At 39.5% G+C, this 22744-nt stretch overlaps 1 protein-coding gene across 1 annotated transcript in view; it reads right to left on the bottom strand.

Moving 5' to 3' along the window:
• Positions 1 to 16457: 16457 nt before the first annotated feature.
• The window catches only part of LOC114568605 (teashirt homolog 1-like), a 29094-nt gene continuing 22807 nt past the window's right edge, over positions 16458 to 22744 (bottom strand). Inside the window, 2 exon segments of the mRNA XM_028598200.1 lie at positions 16458 to 18470; positions 18472 to 20006. Of these exon segments, the coding sequence (XP_028454001.1) occupies positions 16656 to 18470; positions 18472 to 20006 (3350 nt within the window). The 3' untranslated portion in view covers positions 16458 to 16655.

Below are 22744 nucleotides of genomic sequence, written 5' to 3'. Positions count from 1 at the left end.
TATTCCTGCCTCTAATGTATAACAATGGGAGGCAGTTGAATTATATTTGGTTTGACTTTCTTGACAGCCACAAGTACACAACACAGCCTGTTATGTTTGATGTTAATAAAGCAGAGTGCATCATGTGGATAAAACAACTTTTCACTGAAGAGACATTAATTCAAATGCTTTAATAAGAAAGACAACAGAATATTCCAAATGTCAATTTTTGTAAAACCTTCCAAAACAAATGGACGTATCTTTACTAGAGTAATGAAAAATGGCAGCATATAATAAACCCAGAGTGATGCTAAGCTACTTAATGTAAATTCTGCCCTGGAGAAGAAAACTGTGCTTTCTTTAGTTGACCGGTACAAGGATGTAAACACATCACAACAATGAAGACATAAAGAAGCAGGAATAAGCTGAACAAAACTGTGCAGACTCAAACAGAAGTGGCTGAAAATTGATTTCAAGTTCTGTCAGTGATGGTGAAGAACACAACTGCACACAAAAACACAATGTCTCTCACAGACTGCCTCGAGAAAACAAAACTGTACCATTAAAAATATAATAGGATTATCGTTTCTGTTTGTTTGTCATGGTGGATCAAGAAATTACAGTTAAGAGAAGAGCTTAGAGCCACATTGTTATCACTGCTTCAGAAAACGAGGCGCAGACACAGACCATTTGCATATTCATTTACTGCTTTTGAAATGCACCTTTTTAATTAGTCTAGTGTAACAATCACTTAATATCTGCAAACACCTTGACACCGAGAGCTGCCACAAACACGTCCTCAGATGCTGCACACTTACCATGGGTTCATCAAGCAGCAGGGAAGTTACTCAACACTGATGTGTGTCGGAGTGATGTCTGAGTGGGAGGAACAGAGCTGAAGAAGAAAAAAGAGAAACACGATGAAGGCTAACAGTCACTCACAAGGTTGTGGGAGCTGTGTTTGTTTAGTTGTTAGTGCAAGGAACAAAAACAAGAACAGGAAGCTGTTGCAGTAGCCCTGATTTAGATCATCCCAGTGTTGTCTTGTTTGTTGTTTATTTCCTGCTAGATGGTGGCAGGAAAGACTATTGGTCCTCGCCTGCCACAGCACCGGACCATCCCCTCTTGTTTCCTTGTTTCTCTTGTCATAATCATCCTGGAGCACAATGGTACCTCATGGGATATGAGGGGAGAAAGGGGGGGGGTGAGAAATGTAATCCAGGACAGTACTGTGTGGAGTTTTGGGCCGAGGCAGGCTCGCGGCGCCCAGGAAAAGATGTTTCTAATTATGTGAAGTTGGCAGGAAGAACCACCTTGATTTCAAGTGAAAAGTCATTTTTTCCACAATGTAGCTGCAGCAGCTTGAAGAGGACACCAAATTACAAAACAAAAACTATTTTTTTTTTTTAAGAAAAGTATACACCTGTATGTACACCTGAGTTTGCACTGATGACACAATCTGCAGTAAACTACGTACAGAAAGATAATGAAAGTTCTGACAAGGATACAACCTTTCCTCTCAGCTGGTAAAAATGTCCCGACTTGTATATCCTACTCCTTGTATGGGACCATACAATTAACACAAAAACACTTCCCTAATCTGTACCTGTTCTTTACAATCTATCTGCACAAAGTGTAATACACTTTACTCAAACCCCTAGTCCTGTACAGCTACAGTGCAAACTCATCAGCGCTATTTGCTTTATTTTCTCTCTGTTTACCTCTAGTGTGAAATGTACTATCTATTCAATCTCCAATAACTATTCCACAATTGACATGGTAAAGACGTAACGAGTTTATTAAAGGACCCCATTAGATTCCGAACCAGGTCGAGGTTGCGCAAATGACAAAAGCAGCAGGGGAATAATATAACATTGGAAACAAAAGAAAAAGGTGACAGTGGAAATTGTGCAAGAAGGGCTGAATGAAAAAGGTATAATATTTAATGTTATAGAAAATAAGAAATCAACTGTCTGGTCACATGTTGTAAATTTTAAATGTTGTGTTTGGGATTGACAACCATTTCTGTTTGAATTTAATTTATGCCTCTCAATGTTTCATAAAAAGATCTAGTATGGTGTGCAAAATAAAGAAAGCGAGATAAATAAAGGATGGGTTAAAAAAAATCCGTTGAGTCGTGCCAAGAAAATATTATTTACAGTACACAGTATTTATTTAGGTTTTTTTATTCAAAGGATTTTGTTGAAGAAATGGCAGCTTGACATACTGGTGTTGACTTACAACAAATGTTACATAAAAATAAGAAAGAAGCCAGACAAACTTGCTGGTTTGATTTTTAGGTAAACCTTATTTGTTCGAGGTTTTATGTAAATTAGATTTAATAAAAGTTTGAATCCCTGCACTTAATTTTCTTACACAGATTTTACACGCATTTTATATTACATTTTAATGATTGCTTAAATGAGTTCATTATTAAAGTTCAAGTTTAATAGAATTGTCTTTATTTATTTTTTTAAAGATAATTTTTTGGGCATTTTTAGGCCTTTATTTCCACAGGACAGCTGAAGACATGAAAGGGGAGAGAGAGGGGGAATGACTTGCAGCAAAGGGCTGCAGGTCGGAGTCCAACCCTCGGCCACTGCTTCGAGGAGTAAACCTCTGTACATGTGCGCCTGCTCTACCAACTGAGCTAACCCGGCCACTGAATTGTCATTTCAACCATAAACAAGGGGAAAGCTGATTGAGGTTTAAAGCACACTTTGGATCCAAACATTAGACACTTCTAGTGTTTTATTCATTGACTAAACCACTTTACACTGACATGACTTGTGTGTTAAGACTGTTTCGTTTCAGATGTCGTTTTGGGTTGACAGCTGCCACTCAGGCCTCTCTGATGTCTTTCGGAGCTCCAGCATAATTTTCCAGCTCTAGTGGCAGTTAGTGTTATAATGATCATCAGCAGTGACATATGTGCAGCTAATGAACAGCAGCAGCATATAAATAAATATACATCATGAAGCTGGAGTCTCTTTTGATGTCATCATTGGTTTCAAAAACGCCATAGCTGCAGTGTAATGATGGACTCTTCACATTTTTTTAAATTCTTAAAAAATGATGAAGCAAGTGAGACAATGTCCTCCCGCCACTTTGTGTCTTTAAAAAAATTCAAATAAATAATGCTTTAGACATCCCCTTTCATTTCCATTATTCACGCAGATGGCAGCTTGGCTCCTTTGACTGTCAGTTAGACTCAGATGACATGACAGATGTTATTTCATTTCTCTGTTTCTTGTTTTCCTCTGTTTGGATGGAGAATGATAATGGGATCTATTGGATGGAATTTCATACGACTCTCTCAGTTTGCCTCATGAGTCTGTTTTAGCTCTATTTTGTTTTCAAACTACCGCAGCATTTTGGTTACTCTTTAAATTTCAGGATTTAACACTGTGGCTAAGACAGAGAACAACAAGCACAAGAGAGTGATTCTATGTGATTCACTCAGTGGTGGAAAAAGTACTCAGATCCTTTACTTTTTTAAGTAAAAGCACTAATATCATAATGTAAAAATATTCCGTTACAAGTAAAAGTCCTGCATTGAAAATGTTACTTAACTAAATATGTGTAAGTATCATCAGGAAAATGTACTTTAAGTGTGTTACTAAAAGTAAAAGTACTCTTAATAATCCTCACAGTTTAGAAACTGGAAACGATCCCAACAGTTCTGTGTTTGATGGTCTATATTTTCAGCTGGACTTGTAGGCTGTTATATTGTCGGGTAGCTTAATTTGTAATAAAACATCATATTTTATCAAATAAATACATGTGTTTTGTGTGCAAAAATCTTATTTGTAAGGAAACTTGTAACTAAAGCTGTAAGATAAATGTAGTGGAGTAAAAAGTACAATATATCTCTCTGAAATGTAGTGGAGTACAAGTAGAAAGTGGCATGAAAAGAAAAAAACTCAAAAGTACCTTACATTTGTACTTAAGTACAGTAGTCGCGAGCTCTGGCTTGTGCCTCCTGCACCAAGCACTTTATGGACTGGTCCACAACCCGTTTACACACTTTAAAGTGCAATATGTGTTGTTTAAGTTTATGTCTGTGCATTTGATGTCAATATGTGAGGTAAATGTGTGCAATGTGTTGTTATGTCGGTGTTGTCAATTAGGTGGTATATGTGGGCACACCAAGATAAATCCCTATCAACTGCACTGTTGAAATGGCTAATAAACTTGAACTTAAGTAAATGTACTTAGTTACATTCCAACACTGGATTCACTCAATTAAATATGTCTTAAGTAAGAAAGCTGCACTTAAATGATTAATGGAGTTGATCGCTGACCATAGTGTCACATTAATCAAGCTCAGTACTGAAATTCTTCTTCCAATTGTATCAAAAATAATTTTTTTCATCAGCTGTCAGTTTGCAAGCCACTGTACGCAGCCTTTCTGGGCTTTTTTGGGGGGAAATCCCTACAGCACTGGCAGGAAGCGCAGCCAATTCACTGTGTAACCAAACCTGTTTTATTCTTAGGGTCGGTACGTAGCACTTTCTGAAATGTTTGATGTTTGCATGTCTTGGTGTGATCTGTGTGTACATAAATAACACAACTCTGAACAATGTGTGTGTGTGTGTGTGTGTGTGTGTGTGTGTGTGTGTGTGTGTGTGTGTGTGTACAGTAAGGAGGGAGACATGCGGATGTTCTTTCTGCAGCGCTGTCTTGTTGCCGCATTTCTTGCTGACAGGTCTGATCAGAAAGTGATGACAGCCTATGATTGTCAAAACGCCTGTCGCTGAGTGGCAGCTAGGCTTTGGCGCTTCCTTATTTTCCACTTGCCTTCCCCCTGGTTTTGTCACATCTCTTTCCCAGCAGTGGGGTTGGCTTAACTCAGAGTGAAGGTAAGAGGAGACGCGTATAGGCAGAATGAGGAACTCAATCTAAGCGTGTTGTGTTAAGGCCATTGTAAATGTCACGCGTTAATACTCCCACGGCGGTGGAGAAGTGAGCCAGATAGTGACAGTGTGGGAGTAAAACCAGGAGTTGGAGAGCCAAGTTTGGTGAGTGTCTTGACAAACAAAGCTCTCCTTGCATTGTGTGCTGGACAGGTATGACAAGAGCAATATGTGTAGTTTCACTGGAAGGAGGCTCAAATCAAAAGCTTCACCGGTGCACCAACAGATACATTTCACAATAAAGTTCCTCTTTTATTCAGAGGATTGAGTGGTGTTACGACTATTCGATGCCCTCCAATTTGATAAAGGATTTTAACGGAGCTGACAGGTGATCTTTAGAGAAGCTATGTATTTGTTCTGCAATTTTTGTACTTAAGATTTCTGAATTAGTCAACTACTATCCTCTCCTCCAGCATAGTTGTTGAACAAAGTATGTAATCAATATACACATTTTTCAACGAGCATCCTGGCAAAGGTCAACAGACAGGAATTCATTAGTTTTTGAGAACATACATTTGGAAGTGTCTGTCTGAATTTGAGTGTACTACATTGCATTGAACAGCGTTGTTTGAAGAGCATCAAATGAAGCCTTTATAGGCCATCTAACAGAGATGACTGCAATATCTATTTATAGGACCTTCAGAAGACTTCCTTTCATTCATCAAATGACATAGAGCTGCAATTTTGGGGGATACATAGATAGGTGTCACGATTTAAGAAACTAACTGAACTTCATCGACCTAAGATCTAACAAACTTGTGATTTGTTAGAATAGCCAGGTTTTCATCCTAATGAAGCGCACATTTTAATATATTTTTCATAAGGTCTGCAAAAGAAAAGGCTAATTAATGTGCATTTCCATCTGCTGCTGTTAAAGCTTTAGTGCGTAACCTTTTGATATTAATAAACGTCCTTTACATTCAAGCCATTGCCAAATGAGTTGCTACAAAGTTAATTTAGACTATCAGCTCCACGCAACTCTCTCTGTATTTCTCAGTATGTTCAAAAGATTGTGTCGTCAGGCGACTTTCGCACGCAGAAACTCAAGTGAAGATAATTACCTCTTCTGAAGAGTCCATCATGTTTTTTTAATCCTCCGTGTCCTCCTTGGCTACTAGCAACTGTGTGGAGGAGGGGTGGGTGGTGCGCGATCACAGAAGGCTTGTATCATGTGGACACGCCGACAGTGTTGTCGTCATTACTTAGAATTCCTTATGGGGGTGACAGAAACTACACACTATAGCTTTAAGAGAATATTATGTTGAGCACATCGAGATAAGCAGGTGGTGGCACTAATGCTTCAGTCAGGTGCCATTAATCCATTGCAGAAGATGGGGTGCAACTAGAATGTATAATTACTGTAAAAGCAAGTCAACGTTAAACAATGAAAAACAAGACGAAAATATGGCATTTATGTTTGTCATCTGTGTCAGTCCACACAGATCTGATGTTTTCGATTGCTGCCATTTTTCATCTCTCCAGTAAAGCCTAAACTTAAATAGACATATGTAATTTATTTGTCCAAGTCTGTTCTGATTTTTTTATTGATACCCCAACTTCTCCACCTCAGCCAAGCGTTAAAACGTTTTTGTGATATTTTCTTTTTTTCTGCATTAACACTCAGGTTGTTTATGCGTAAATTGAGAATATGAATATGCAAAAAAAAAAGTTGGATGGAAATTAATTTATTGCTGCTTAGCTTAAGTGCACAGTTATGCAGTAACTAAACACACTTCCAATAACAGGGTGAAGACAGGAGTTGTTCTTTGAAGTCTTCACTGAAAAAAAAGTGATTCTACTGATATTGATTACATATCAGAAAAAGATGAGATGCCATTTGGTTTTGTATAATGAATTAATACACAAAAGAGGAAACTGCATTCCCAAAAGTATAGACTAGCTGTCAAATTAGTAATATAGTCTCTCATGTGAGGAAGAAAGAAACTAGTGAAAGATGAACATCATTTTCCCAGAGAGAGTACAACACAGTAATTAATCTAGTAAACCCACACACACTAGTTGTCAGTTCTCATTCTTTAATAAAGCATAGTTCCCCTTAAGTCACAATATAAACATCTCATATTCAATCTCTTATCTGAGTTGTAATGGTCTCAGATTAGATCCACCCAGTTGCAGGCGGCCCCTCTGTATGAAAACAGCTGTTTGGGTGTGTTTAGCTCATCAAACTAACTCATCATATTAATACAGTTTAGAACAAAGTCCACACAGCGTGTCACTCCTCCACCGCTCTCCTGTCATTTCTCTATCACTCTATTCAACTGTGATCATGATTGTTGGATAACTGTTAATTAAAGAGATGACTAACTCACTGATAATGATTGCGACTTAATTTGGGGCGTGAAAATAAAACAGTGCTACATGCAATGCCTTTAACACAGTACAAGAGAGAAGAAGGTAAGCCTTGGTGTGCCTTTGCAGGAAGTTGCTTGTGCTGTGAATCCAGGACACAACTTACCCTCAGTGGAGATGTTAGGCAAGGCAAAAGTGACAGGCCAACATCCATCCGCCTCCTCAACTTGTCTATTTATATGTATATTCATATTCATGAGGTATTGGACCATGCACTGTTGGCGATGCATTTAGTGTTATTGGAAAAACGGAATCTCAGTCCTTCCCCCTGGCAACTGACAGAGAAAGATTGCAGTGCCCAAGTGACAAAGGACTGGCAGGGCCTGGTACTAAATCATTATACTGACGTGGGCAATGAAAGCAGAATCTCATCTCTGGACTTGTAAAAATGACTCTACCCTTCACTTTGGGCATTAAGTGGATTGTTGGTTCTTCTATTAACACATCTCTTAAAGACGAGTAAGTCGTTGAGCGTATGTTTGAAGCCAGGCGAAAGAGGAACACAGATGACGTAATAATTTATGACTCCTTTTGCTTCATGTCTCTTTCAAACTTTTACCTGTCTGTCTGTACAGATGAGAGCATTTTGTCCTGAGAGCAGAGCATGCATGCATCAGATGGGATGGCAGTCAACCTCCAGTCAGCCAATCATTTAAAAAAAGCATCAAAATTAAAGCGAGTTTGTAATTATCAGCGTCTACTGCGACAAAGGCAGCCTCACATCTTTGACACTCTTATTTATGTTTTTTTACAAATGCACTCATTGGTAAGATGATATTTCAATAAGAAATGTTCTTTGTGAGCCAATAATTCATTTGTACAAAGTAAATAGAACAGTAGAAAAATAACCAAATAAAGTAGCTGCTTTTAAATTAAAATGGAGTTTAAAGGGACAGTGTTGGAAAAACTACAAAAGATGAGAAAAAGGTATATGTGTGTGTAGGAAAATAGTGCAAAAGTTTAGTCCATAGTTGAAGACACTCAAAGTGCACTGTGCCATGCAGGATGAGAAATGTAAATAAAGTAAATATTCCACAAATACCTATTCTGTCATTTAGGTATGAGAACGTGTTGCAATAGTTGGTCGTAGGCAGTGGTGGAAGAAGTATTCAGATCTTTTACTTAATTAAAAGTAAAAATACTACAGTGAAAAAATACTCTGTTATAAATAAAAGTCTTGCATTCAAAATCGTACTCAAGTAAAAGTACCAAAAGTACACTAATTATGCAGAATGACCCATTTCAGAATCGTACACACTATATAACTGGTTTATAATTATTGACGCTTTAAAGTGTACATCACTTTAATCTTGCAGCTGGTAAAGGTGAAGCTAATGTTAATTATTTTATATATTGCTGGGTCACAGCCACATACTGTATGTATACAATTACAATAAGAAAGGTCATATTTTTCTGCTGAAGAGATACAAGTGTGATCACAAATAGTCTGGAAGCAATCCAATACGATTGCTTCATGCATGTATTACACACTAAAGCCACAAAAATACTTAATAAACACAACCATGTGCACTTTTCCCTGGCGTGAGCAGGCGTCATGCAGTCCATGACACTAATGTTGCTGCACTGCAGCATTTGATCATCACTGACACGTGTCCTACTATGCCTGTAACTTGAACACAGTCCAATTCAGAGTGAGTCATCAAAATGCCAGAGGGCACAGGTGACAAAAAAAAACAACCTATTGTCTTCGCCACTACAAACGCCCTCTCACTGCTACATCATTAAAAAAAAGAAACCTCAGTCAAAAGTCTAAAGAAATTGAGACAATGAGGAGTGATAATTTCATGCTGTGTTAAAATAACACCTTCACATAAGGTATAATTTGTGTTTCACTAGATTCAAGAATACTGTTTAACCTATTTGAATCAGAAACAAGTGAAATCAGCCATTTATTTTCATATATTTAGAAAATATGATTTTGCAGCACATAATTATCACTTAAAACAGATCGCTCCACTTCTCTCATTGATTTCAGCTTCTCTCTCTCCATGTCTGTTCCTCCCCCCCACCTCTCTCTCTCTCACCCCCTCCTTAGGTCCCTGTACTTCCTTCCTCAGTTCTTCCTTCAAGCCTCTGACAGTAGTGCTGCACATAAAGACACTGCTACCTTTGCATAATGCGGATGCACCTTCTGTAGGTCGAATGAAGCGCCTTCGACATGTGTCAGAAGCTTGCCGTGTAGGCTTGGACTAATGATGGCACAACGGCCAGCCCACTGCCCCTCAGCATATGCCCACCCTCACATATGTGTGTGAATGTAAGTGTGTGTGTGTGTGTGCACGCACGCGGGGGTGGCAGGGTTCGTCATGCTGATTAAAAGCAACCCCCTCCTCACAAAGCCCCTCAGAAAAAGACAGCAGGGAACATGAACCACTGTCAGGTTGGCCCAGATGAGGACACAGGATCCATGTCACCTGAATTTACCGGCCTAATATGACAGCCAAGTTGTGATCCCTTGTCTAGGAAGTGTCACGTTTGCAGAGTTTGGGCTTATTCTCATGCAAATGATGTCAGGTTTGGACAGAATGTGAATGAGACTCGTCACACTGTCCGGGGGTCTAAACCCAACCACATGACAGTGGGTTCTCCCACAGCTCAAGATGAAATAAATACGACATTTGACATTCAAACCTGGCAACCAATACCAAGAATAGTTCAAAATAATGAGGAATTTGTGAGAGGAACCACAGCACCACAAATGTAACCTATTTACTTTTTCTTAGGTCCTAAATAGCACATATCCGAACTCCAATAGGAACATGCAGAGTCCGTTACTAAACACATAGAAGCACCCTGCTGCCCCCGTTAGAGAGTTACCCTTTATTCACAAAAGCTGATTCAGAAATTGTAAATCACATAAAATAGAAAGCATTTTTATAGCTTTAGCTCATATAAAACATAAATACAGTATAAATTGACAAGAAGATGGAATCAAACCTATGTTATGGTCATAAAGAAGTCTTACAAATTGAAAACAGATCTGTTTAACCCTGTAGTGGAAACCATACTAAAGAAGGGTCTCTTTTGCAGTGAAAGCGGTACATTTACTCAAGTACTGTACTTCAGTACAAATTTGAGGTACTTGAGTAAATCCATTTTATGGTACTTTATACTTCTACTTCACTACATTTCAGAGAGAAATATTGTACTTTTTACTTCACTATATTTATTTTTCAATTATACTTACTTTTCAAAATGTACAGTTTGCATAACAATGATATGACTAAATACAATCTAAGGTACATGAGGTAGTTAACATTATTAACTTACTAAGTTATGACATTGAAGTACCGCTTACATTTATTCATAATAATGGCACATAATATGGCTATGCATAATATAACACTCACAGGGGCCAATCAGCATAATGAGTATTTTTACTTTGATACTTCAGGTATATTTTGTTGCTAAATTCTGTACTTTTACTTATAATGGAGTATTTTTATAGTGTGATTTAAATACGTCTTCCACCACAGCTCTTTTCTCAAGTGCTCTTTTATTGTGTGCCCACTTTTTTGCAGAAGGTCCACTCCATCGAATGATTAAATGAAATGATATAATGGTGAAATTACGGCATCCACAAAAACAATGCATTTATATATAATGTCTAAATATTTTGGATACTTTGACACAACAGTGACGGCGCTTCACATCACACCTGTGGGCTTTACAGCAATGGTAAAAGGCTTTGATAGATCCTAAAAGACACTCCATCCATTCAGCACGCTGGCAGCCGTCATTATTCTCGAAAGAATCGACTTTGTCACTTCTCCATTCTTCAAGAGCCTCTCCCTCGGCCTGATGAATTATGTCGTCTGTATCTTCCAAAACAAGGCTCATTCCTGACAGGTACACAACACTTTACAAGATGGTTTTGACTGCCTGCAGATCTCAGCGGGGACAAACGTGTCAACAAGCAATCGGATTGAACTCTCTGTCCATGATGAGATGTCTCGGGTGATTTGAAACCTTCCGCTTCTCTTCAAATCCTGTTTAATGTTTTTTACAAAAATTTAAGGTGCTATATTGTTTTGCTGTCAGAATGTCTGCAGTAAAAAGAAATGAGTCACTTCAGGAATAATTATTTTTTATGTGAGAAACAAGTAAGTTCACTTCTGATTGACGCCTTACAACTTCAGACACCATCAAGCTAGAGTTGTCACCTGGGATGAAGTGATTCATGCTAATATCAAAGAATGAATGATCAACAACACCTGAATATTCTTTAACACTTAGCTTGACCACCAGACTATTGACTACAGGCTGAGCGTAGCAACCAGCAAGAGTAAGAACAACGAACACTGACAATAAAATAATAGATAAATGCTTATTTAGAATGAACTAGTGCTGATGAGTACTTGATTCATTAATAAATAGCTTATAGCCTAGCTCTAAAAGAAGAATTAGAAACACAGAAATGTGGCTCCAGAAACTTTTTTCATTATGAAACCACTTACATGAAAGGATTTTGTTGGGCCGCATGTTCTCCACATCAGGAGAGAAATGTCTCTAGATATCCTTCCCTCTAGAGAGCACACATGTTTTGAAAGTGAGGTCTTGTTGTAAAGAGCTGTGATCAACACAAGGTTGTCCAGAAAGCAGTGAGAGGGCACAAGAGAGCATTATGCTAATTCACCAAATCCCTGCTGTCGGCATGATTACACACAATATGCATGTCACAAGGATTCTAACACTGCCCCGCACCTTCGTGTGCATCTTGCTGACAAGTAATACTTCATGGATGTACAGATGTTACCACCCAGTAGCAGAGCAGCTTACTGCGAATCGAAGCTTTCCATTATGGCTATTATACATGGATAACACCCTGCATCAGGACACCTCTTGTCATAAACATCCTTTTGTTTAAGCTTAGATTTGTGCTGCTGTCTCGTGAGCCTCTGCTCACCTGGTAATGGTGATGACATGGAGCCAATTTATTTTGTGTTTGCTCTTAAAGCGAACGAGAGTCACGAGAGAAAACAAACAAAACGTTGATTGCCTGACAAAGTCGTACATGGAGCTTTTGTATCGGTTGTGACAAGACAAAGATGGCTTGTTTTAGAGACCATGTATGAGACGACATCATAATAAATGTATTGACTCAACAATCCTGAATTGGACACCTCAAAGTAGTTACTCTACAAAAGCAGCTATAAAGTAGATTGTGTGTAATCCTATGTAATGGTGTAGTATGTGCACTACATGTTCAAACTTTGAATTTATAAGCCTTGTAGTTGCTTTTTTGCCTGATTATAAAGGCCATTGAAGGTCAAGGTTGCAACTAATTATTCTTTCATTCAAAAGTGATCAATTAATCAATGATTTTCATTTGTATGTAAATTGAAACATGTTTTGTTCTGACAAATTCCAATGTTTAAATGTATACTGTTTGCCACATTGACAGTCTTCACTGCAAAATTCAGACCAACAGCACATTTAAAAAAAGAAAATGGAGAAAGTCATGCACAAAAAGTAAACTAGAAAATTCCTCAAAGTTAAAAGTGGATTATGCTCTTTTCTGACTGTCTGAAGTTTTTCTAAACTTCAAAGTTTCTTTATAGAGACAAGAATTAATGAAAAAGAAGTTGAAGGTCCTCCCAAATTGTTTCATATCCTTTGTATCACGTTTCTGGTAATCAGTCTTCCTTGTTCCACACATTTGTTAACTTTCTGTACATTAGCTCCTGCACGCTGCCGTCTATCATATGTGACTTCTATTGTATGTGACTCTTCTCTGTATTTCTCACTGCTGCTTCTTATGTTTCCCTGCCACAGAGAGCATGCTGTGAGGCACTGGAACGCTATTGTTTCTTGGGGAAAATGCCTTAGGCTAGTGTTCAAGAGCTGCGTAGGGTGGGAGCATGTCGACTTAAATACCTTCAGTAGAGACATGCCATAGCCTCTCTTATCAGGTGTCTCACTAGCTGAACTATAAAGCTTAGCTCTATGTTAAACCATAAAGTCAAATCCAGTTTTTTTTTTATGACAATGTTTTATTCACTTTTTTTCGCCTAAAAATTATTATGTCTCTATTTGAAATTGCTCATACACATTCATTGAATTGGAGCTCATCATAGTGTCTGAACTTAAAAAAAAAACTCATTCATTTACCACTATATGAAAATGTGTCATACTAACAAGATGCCACGTAGTAAAAGAACTATGCAAAAGATGTTCGTGCTCACAAGCTACCAGGCTGCATTAGAGCATTTGTGCTGAGCATGTACTGTATATGCTACAGTGTATTTTTGACCATCATCCTACCAGCCCGTTAAACTAGACCTTTTGCTCTACCCTGTAAAAGCAAAAATGTAATAATTTTGCTCACTCATTAATGCAGCAAGTGATGTCTGCTTCATATACTTTGCAAAATTGCCTTTTCTCTCGTAGCACCTGCCGGTACATTACTGTAACGGACCAACATAAAAAACAGAAAGCTAATACCAAAAAGGAATAGTTCAACAGTTTGGGAAATATTTTTATTAGCTTTCTTTATGAGAGCTAGATGAGAAGATGGATACCATTCTCCAGGAAGTCACTGCGTCTTGACAAGAAATAGTCCAGCACGTAACCTCCCGTAAAACTGCAACTTTAAGTTCAAGTTAAAAGTGTGTTGGTTTTTTTTAAGACGCAAGGTATGCATATTTAAATTAGCTAAATAATCAAAAATGTAAAACGATTTAATTACCCAGTATACATATTCTGTATATTGTAAAGTTGTTGGTTTTTTAAATTATTCTGAAAGTTAACTGAAAGATACTTTTATAAGATTTGTTAAAAAATCGACAGCCCTGAAATAAATGGAATTAGTTTAAACCGTCCATATTCATGCATATGGCCTCTGCTAGTTAGGTAATGTTAAAAGGACGTGGATCATTCTTTGGAGCTCTGAGCTGGCTCAGCTCCCTCCTCAGCTTTGATTCAGTGGCACAGCAGTGGACTTGAACCCTGCAGTCTGCTTCCCCTTAAAAAGTAATGAGGGTGTGCAGTCTGGAAGAAGCTGCGATTATCCTCACCCAAGGGACTCAAGCTCTGTCTGGCACCTGAGGAGACTGAGCTCGTAGCTATGTAAGAGTCAAAGATCACAAGCCTGCAGGGTGATCTTTGAAAACTGTTGCAGGAGACACTGTTTCAAATACACTTCAGTTCTTATGGAAGTTGCTCAGATTAGGAAGAGCTGTGGTTTACAGTGGAAAAGCTGCAGCTCCCTCCCTCCCTGGAGATGGTCCAGTGTGCGGCAGCAAGCACTTTTTGAGGACAAAATGTGTGGCTGTTGCTTAGTCCCAATAAAGCCAGTCAAGGCTCTGTTGGTGCATCGCAATTAAATCCTACCTGAAAATGGGAGGGGTGAATGCCAGATATGAACCTAGTGTTCCTCCCCCAAAATGCCCTGAATTGTTCAAACTCGCCACTTTTGAGCCTTTCAATCCCACAGGAAGAGTTCCATTATACACACATCCAGAAAAAGTCTGTTTGTCTGCTTAAAGCCGGAGTCCAAGGGCTGTCAGAGCGCTGTCAAAACCCAGGCTGTCACACTGGATTGTTTTTTTTGATCCTGACAGTACAGTAGATGGTTGGATGGACATTTCAGTGCAATCTGGATAAGATCACCCTCTACCTTGTAGTATGGGGACCACTTAAATGGGATGCTTGCAGCGGGACAATTTTGTTTTGTGCCAACCTCTTTTTACACCTGGGTCAGGATGCAATTTGTTGACTGCCAGGTGGGTTAAGCCCCTGTTCCTATATAAAATACAAAAAGATTATGATTTTGATGTGGAGCATAAAGCAACAATTCATAACATAACTAATAAACTAACTAATAAACTTGTTTCTTTCAGCTTCACAGAACTTACTTTGGATATTGTCATATAGTTTGTTTTAAAATATATAAATGCAGCAGAGAAATAGTCTGTTAAAAATCTTCTAAGAAAGTCTTCTTTAGAAAACCATTCATAGCACCTAAAAATAAGCATTGAAAAGAAGGACAACAGAACAAACATTATTGGAAAAAAATATTGGCAAGAGTTTGCAGTATGATATTGTGTTTTAGGTCAGTCTGGATTTCACAATCTTCCAAAATCACTCAAACAACACAACAATTTAATCCAGGAAATGGAGTTTATTTTACAACTGAGGATAGCAGATTGCCATTCTGAATAATTGGTATTGGATGATAAAACCTGGAAATCTATCATTCGGTGAGAATTTATTTTTTCAATGTTATGTATGTACAGGACCATGCATCAGAGCAGATGCCAGTAAAGTTGTGTCATTTTATGTAAACCACATTGAAGGACCTACTTTTCACTGAAAAATGACATTGTGGTCCGACAATATTCTGTAGTTTTATACATATTTGTCTAGAAAATAACATTATAAAAATGCACACAGTACAAATAATGTTGAACTGTAAAGAGCAAGATATGCTGACATACATGTATACATACTTGCTGATTATTCATACAATAACTTTTAAACTTCATTATTTTACAACTGTCTTCACAATAATAAAATTGGTAGCCTACTAACGCAAATACTGTACATGTTGAAACAACCAGGAAATTATATTTTACTAGAGAAACAAATATTCAAAACATTTTGTAAGAATTTTTGTGATTTAATGGCAAATACAAAACAACATTATAGTTAGTCCCCCAAATTGCCATATTAGTCAAGGGAATTAAAACTCAAAAGGGTGATGTGTTGCCATTTTTACCCACACATTTCTTCATCAATTTACACTTCCTTAAAGTGCTGATGTCATCTTAATATTTTCTTTCACATGGCTACAACCATATACCTTCATATAAATGGCTATACCTGCAATTTGTTAAACAGGGATATCAGTTTTATCTTCCTGGTTGAAAGTTCATTAGACATAATATGCTCACTGTTTTACATAAAAAAAACATGCACAAACTGTCTCATAAATAATATGCAAGTTGTGTTGAAATATATTCATCTTGAAAAAATCATTCAAAATGAGTGATTAAAATAAGAGCGTGTTCCAGTTTTAAAACAACAGATGGACTTTTCCCAAAGGCTCAGATGAGATGCAGTGCATTAGGAAAGCAAGAATCAGTCAGTGACTATATAGTGCCATGGCTGCTGCACCAATTTGGTACGTTTTTGTCACCAAAAATTCAACTCCTACAATGTAGCTTTGAGCCTCTGCAGTGCAAGGTCCTGCCATTTATGGATAACTGAATAATTACAGAATGTGGTATTAAAGCAACCATGTTTTCATTACAATATCTGTCGTAACAATGCTCAATACAGTTGTGGCACTATTTATTATGACTGTAGCTATGAATGTAGTTTAGAGTTATAGTGCAACAGTAATCTGTCATGCCATCAGCTTTAGCTTCATTGTTTGTCAAACCTTTCCAACTTTTTCACAAAGATAAGATGGTCCTCTGGCGACTTTCCATGTGTTTTGCAAAGGTGCAATTTGATTGCATGTTTGCTCACAAATGTTCGATTGCACAGTTTGCACTGATATATTGAGCCAGTGTCTTCTTCTGTAAGTCCAGAGGAACTGAAAGTCTTGTCCTCTATTCTGTTGACTGCTTGCTGCTCTATTAAATCTATGGAAAGCTTTGAGAGGTCCTTCAGGGTAAACCCAAGGTGGGACTCCAAATGGTGAATGTAGGAGGAAGGAGTCCTGAACTGGGAAGCACAGTCATTGCACAAAAACAGAGGTTGGCCAGAGTCAATATTTTTTAGGAACTTTGTGCCACCTGTCCGCTTTAACTGGTATTTAACATTGGCCAGCCAATGTGAGATAGTAGTCATTGAGAGACCAGTGAATTTACAGATGTGGACTCGTTCCTGGGGTCCCAAGTCACTGATAACAAACTTTCCCTCAGGAGTCTCCCTAAGACTAGAGACAAACTGGGCCTGGAGAATCAGGAGGTGCTGTGGATTCCAGTTCGACTGTCGGCCTTTCCGTCTTTGGATGGGAGACAGCTCCTCCAAGCTGTCCTCAAAAGTACAGCCATCAATGTCTGATTTCTCAGAGACGGAAGAAGGGGTCGTAGACTTTGGTGTTAAACGGCCCGTCAGATTTTTTACCATGTCTGAAATATCCATCAAAGCATTCTCCCGTAGAGGTGGAGATGAAGACTGTGAGAAATCTTTGAAGGCTGGTTTGCTGTTGTTTATGCTGCCATTGTTGTTTGTTGTAGAAGTACCCTTAGGTGTACTTCCATTGGTGTTTTTGGATTTTGTCAAGTCCATGGGCTGATCATCATCATCATCATCATAGTACTGACTCACAGGGTCTGCTGACTTAGTCTGAGCAGAGTTGCTGTTGATCTTATAAAGCATTGCAAAGGGGTCTACGAAGGGGGTAGCCGCTTTTGTAGCTTTCCCCAAGTGGTTGTTCATGATAGACTGCAAAGCACTGAGAGGGTTGACAAGTGGTTGTTCAGGTGAGTGATCAGTGATGATGCTCAGGTTATTGCAGCCGTTGCTTACAGGCTTTTTTGGTGAATCAACTTCACTCTTTATTGGGGTCTCTCCTTTACTTTCTGTCTGCTCTCCTTCTTTGCCTCGACTCTCGTCCTTTACTGCAGTATTTGTCACTGCTTTTGAGCGGTTTTCTGGATTGGGTGAAGCATGTTTGTCCTTAGGATTTGGCAATGGCGACTTCGCAGACCTGCACTTACTCTGTAAAGGTTTTTCCTCTTTTTCAATCTTTATAGAAGTTTTTCCTGTCACTTTCTCAACTAGCTCCTCCATGGCCAGCACATTGCTCTTGTGACTGGGAGGTGGAGAGGGGCTATTTGGTGAATGGATCAGAGTGCCTAAATCAGAGGACAGTAACTTTAAACTGTTGCTGCTGAACAAAGGTTGAACTTGTGCACATGATGGCAAAGCAGACTTCAAGGATCCATGGAGCTGATAGGCGGCATGAATGCTGGGGTATCCACCCCAGGTTGGTGTGCCTGTTTGGGCCTTGCTGATTGCACTTGAAACTGTATTCTCTAAAGATTTTAGGATGTCCAAGCCACCTTTAGGTGCCTCATCCAAGTCTTCTTCTCTTAGATATTGGTAAGATCTGGCCTTTCTAGGTTTATCAGCTTTTTCAGGAGGATCTTCTTTCTCTTCTTTTATTTTTTTCTCTGGTTCCATCACGTCCATTTTTTCCTCCTCTGCCTCTTCATCATTTGTTTCTTCGTTTTTTCTCCTCAGGGCTAGTTGGCTGCAATGGGGAATCAGGCTGTGACTTCCCATTGGGTGCTGGTAGTCTTGTCGTAGTCGGTGGAAGAGGAATTGACTGAAATTTCTCCTCAATGACAGGATCAAAAACTAACTGCTTACCCTTTTTAGAGGCTGAATTGGTTACTTTGAGAAAGTGCCCTGTGACCATCATATGGGCTGTCAGTTGTTGCAAGGTGTCATGTGAACTGCCACATTCCATGCATTTGAGAATTTGTGCCTTGCGTGCCTCAAACTGCCAAGTATAACTGGCACCGTTTTGGTAACCGTATCGATTGTTTGGAGTGACATAAGGATTGGCCACTTTTTGGTCTTTGGGAGACTCTCCCAGGAGTATGCCAGATGAAACAGACTCTGGCGAGCTCGGGGACATCAAGTCTTGAAATGCTCTTTTTTTGGTTGGGGGTACCAGCTTTGAGGTAAGGGCTGGCATTGGTTCTTTTAGAGGCACTTTCTGATAGTGTTTAGTTTTGATCATGTGAACACTAAGGTCTTGCAAGGATTCAAAAGAGTGGCCACAGTACATGCATTTAAGAACTTTCTGGGCATCTTCTTTGCCTTCCATCTCTAGCAGAGAACGCTTTCGTGGCTTGGACCACCTCTTGCTTCGATCATCCTCAGTATCTTTATTGTCATCACGGTAGTGGCCCGTCTCGTTCATGTGCACCGTCAGGCCAACCAAAGTGTCATATGCACCACTACAGTCCTTGCACCTGAACTTGCTGGCACCTGTAAAGACAGGGCCATAGAGCTTATTGTTTTGCCTGTAAAGCTGCACAGTGCTGAAAAGGCTTGCTTCAGGAAGGAGCTGGTATGGGGTATGCTGTAGGGTTTTGGCCAATGCTGCCTGGTGCCAATCATAAGATAATCCTCCTGTGCTTCCAGAGCTTACACTGGAGCCACTGTTGCTGTTGCTTGACACTGCTCTGGTACTGGTACTGCTGATGGTAATATTAGTAGTGGCTGAGGCATTGCTAGTACTACATCTGCTCTTCAGATGGATGTTGCCTGGGCTGTGACTGTTAAGGAACCCATTGCTCTCTTTGTGATTGCTCCCATTGTCGTTGTTAGCTGCGTAATTTTTACTTTGTTTACTTTTAAGCATGTCCAGAGCAATACTGGACCAGGAGGCATCAGAGATCAGGTTTGCATAGACAGATTTCATTTTTGCCAGACTGTCCTGTAGTGAGAGGCCATTGATGGACTCTGTGCTCTCCCCTAGCTTCTCCTCTACCTTGTCCTGATCATTAAAGGAGGACGTGGTCTTAAGGTCGGCCAGATGATCACTGGTGGTGCTGAGCGGAGAGGCGTACCCAGCGTCTGGGTTGGTGCCATTGCTGAGTGGAGAGTTTTGGCAGCTGTAACGATCTCCTGCATCCTCGTCATCATTGAAAAGATAGTCTGCATCTTGACCATCCAGAGAAAGGCCATCATCTTGCAGATGTTCCTCTTCATCAATCTTATCCGCTTTAAAATCGTCTTCCGGTCCATAAGCTGGAAAACACAAAAAAGCAGGAAATTGACATTATATTGTTTATAAATATATTTTTTATACATTAGAATAACATTAATTATGCATATATCCCTCATACTGTATGAAGATGGTATGTGCAATAATCCTAAAGAGATTTTTGTCAATTGTCCCAGCAGAGGACACAGGTATATATAAAATAAAGTGGCCAACATCCATATCTTGACAATGACGGATAGTCCTCTTCACTGCGCTGCCTAATGAAGCTATTGAACACTACAGCTCAGCAAGGGTAGAGAGCAGAGATGAGACACAGAAATGTTTCCGCTTAGTTTAAAAACTAAAAACAAGCAACATTTCAAATTATATAGAGAACAAATCCTCAGTGAAGATAATACTTATTAATCATGTGGTGAGAGCTGTTAGATCTCAATAGAATATGAAGATATTTTTATCTCTTCACAATTGAAAAAAAAAATAACAGGAAAGAGGAAAACATGCCTCACTTATTGTGCAGTTAAAGACTCACTTTGATGTTTCATTCACAATATATACTGAGTGTGAACAATTAATTAATAAGATGAATTTACTGCATATGTGCAAACATTTCAGTATATTTATCAAATATAAAACATTTCCCTTATCAGCAAATTGAAATGCCAGAGCAGTCTGCGTACAGCTATACACTCCGTATTTCATTGTCTGTTTTGCTGCTGTATAACCAACATAGATCTTTTCCTGACATTGATTTGCTCTATTCTTCCAACATACCGCACATACTATGGATTCACAAGTAAGAGATAGTGGAGGAAAATGCCAGCTGCATCAGCCTTGCCAAGCCATGGTTGGCTGGAGTCAACTTGGCATCGGCTGTGGAAGTCCTCACAGCGTGATGCTAGGAAACGGCCAGTGGACATGACAAGCCGTGTTGTTACTGCCTATGCTCCCAGAGTACCCACAGCTTCAAGTGTGCCATTTTAAAAGAAAAAAAGACAGATTTAGAGTATCAATGGAAAATGGCTGCCCACTCTTGGTAACTGTTTTTAGAAATAACTAGTTTAGAAAATGATAAAATCTGCATTACAATTCATTTTAAACTCAAGATGACAAAGATAAAGAAAAATTATAAATTAAAAGGAATAATTCTCTACGATAGAAAAACCAGATTAAGAGAGAAATATTACAGAGGCAGGGAGAGGGACAAATAGAGGGTTAAATATGCTAAGGCAGCTCCCCCAATCCATTCCTTGTAAGATGCTTGTCTGAGGTGCCAGAATCAGTCTCCAGTGAGGAGGCAGATGTGCTGTCAGCTTCAAACAGCATGTAGCTCTCTATCCCATAATCGGAATGGACGTAATACCTGATGTTTGTGAGGTGCCAGTTACTGCTGCCTGGGAAAAGCTTGAGGTCCAACAGCTGCAACTCTCAGCCTTGTATGTATGTGAAAGTGTGTGTGTGTGTGTGTGAGTGAGAGAGAGAGAATGTACATGCTCAAATGTACACCCTTCCTCTTCTTAATTAAACTATTCCTGTGCCATTTTTGCTCTTAACTGTAAGCTTGTAATTATACACAGGCTACACGGAGATCATTTACTTGAGTTAGTCACTAAATTAGAAGATTTTAATCTTTTGCTAATGCAGCTGCACAGCTTTCTTTCAACATGTCTAGTCCTCCCTATCAAGATGCAGCCCACTGTATTGAAATAAATGCCAACCTGAACCTATTCAAAGTCAATGTGGTGAAAATAGTTAAAGACAAAGCAGCTTGGCTGACAAAGTGAGAAAAGCCTGACAGCAGTGCAAACACACACACACACACACACACACACACACACACACACACACACACACACACACACACACACACACACACGGAAACACTGACACTAAATTTTAGTCTTTCCCTGCCATCCTCCGTATGTTGTCTTGACAGGCATCAGTGTCAGGAGTGTGTCAGTGTCAGCCCAAGGTGTCAGTGTCCACGCAAACAAGCTCAAGAAGAGGTGGGAGGGGAAAGTAACAACAAACACAAGTCAGCCATTTTTTTCACCCCCCTGCTCGAGCTTCTTCTTCACCATCTGTGTCAGAAAAGCTGCGGGTGCCACCGCCGGCTAATAAGGCAATCAGAGATGGAAAAGATGCTGACACGGCGGCTTTCGAGCGTCACACAGAACAAAAGACGAAGAGGAGAGGGAGGTAGGGAGGGAGAGAGGGATAGGATTAAAACGGGGGGGGTAGGGGAAGGTGTCTGTTGTGGTTGTCAGTCAAAAACGTAAGCCCACTTTGTGCTGTCAGGGAGGATAGGGAAAAGAGGGGAAGTTTTGAAAAGAGAGAAGAAAAGATGTGTTTAGGCCAGCGAACAAGAGGTGTGTGTTATGTGTGTGGTGTGTGCACATATTTCACGTGACAGGGAAACAAGTTAAACAACAGCCAACAAACTATGTACAAAATATCAGGAGAGAGAAAGAAGTGAAATTTCTGCTGTGTGCGCGCGTTTGTAAGTGTGTGTAGGATAGGTGTGGTTGATCACTTGTGTGTGTCAAGTGTCACGGTGTGTCAGGTGCATGCAGGGATGCAATGTGGCTGGCGGGGGGAAAGCGAAGCCATCTGCGTCTGGAGAGGAGCCTGTCAGTATTGTTGTGCCCAGAGTCCAGGATTTCCTGCTGGAGACAGGTGACACCACAGTAGGACATCCCCCTGGTCTCTCTCTCTTTCACACACGCACACCTCACCCCCTAATCTACAGGCAGGAAGCTATGCG

Source organism: Perca flavescens, chromosome 14 (genome assembly GCF_004354835.1).
Source record: "Perca flavescens isolate YP-PL-M2 chromosome 14, PFLA_1.0, whole genome shotgun sequence".
Classification (NCBI taxonomy): domain Eukaryota; kingdom Metazoa; phylum Chordata; class Actinopteri; order Perciformes; family Percidae; genus Perca; species Perca flavescens.
Note: the sequence above shows the minus strand (reverse complement) of the source record. Positions and strands in the feature narration are given on the sequence as shown.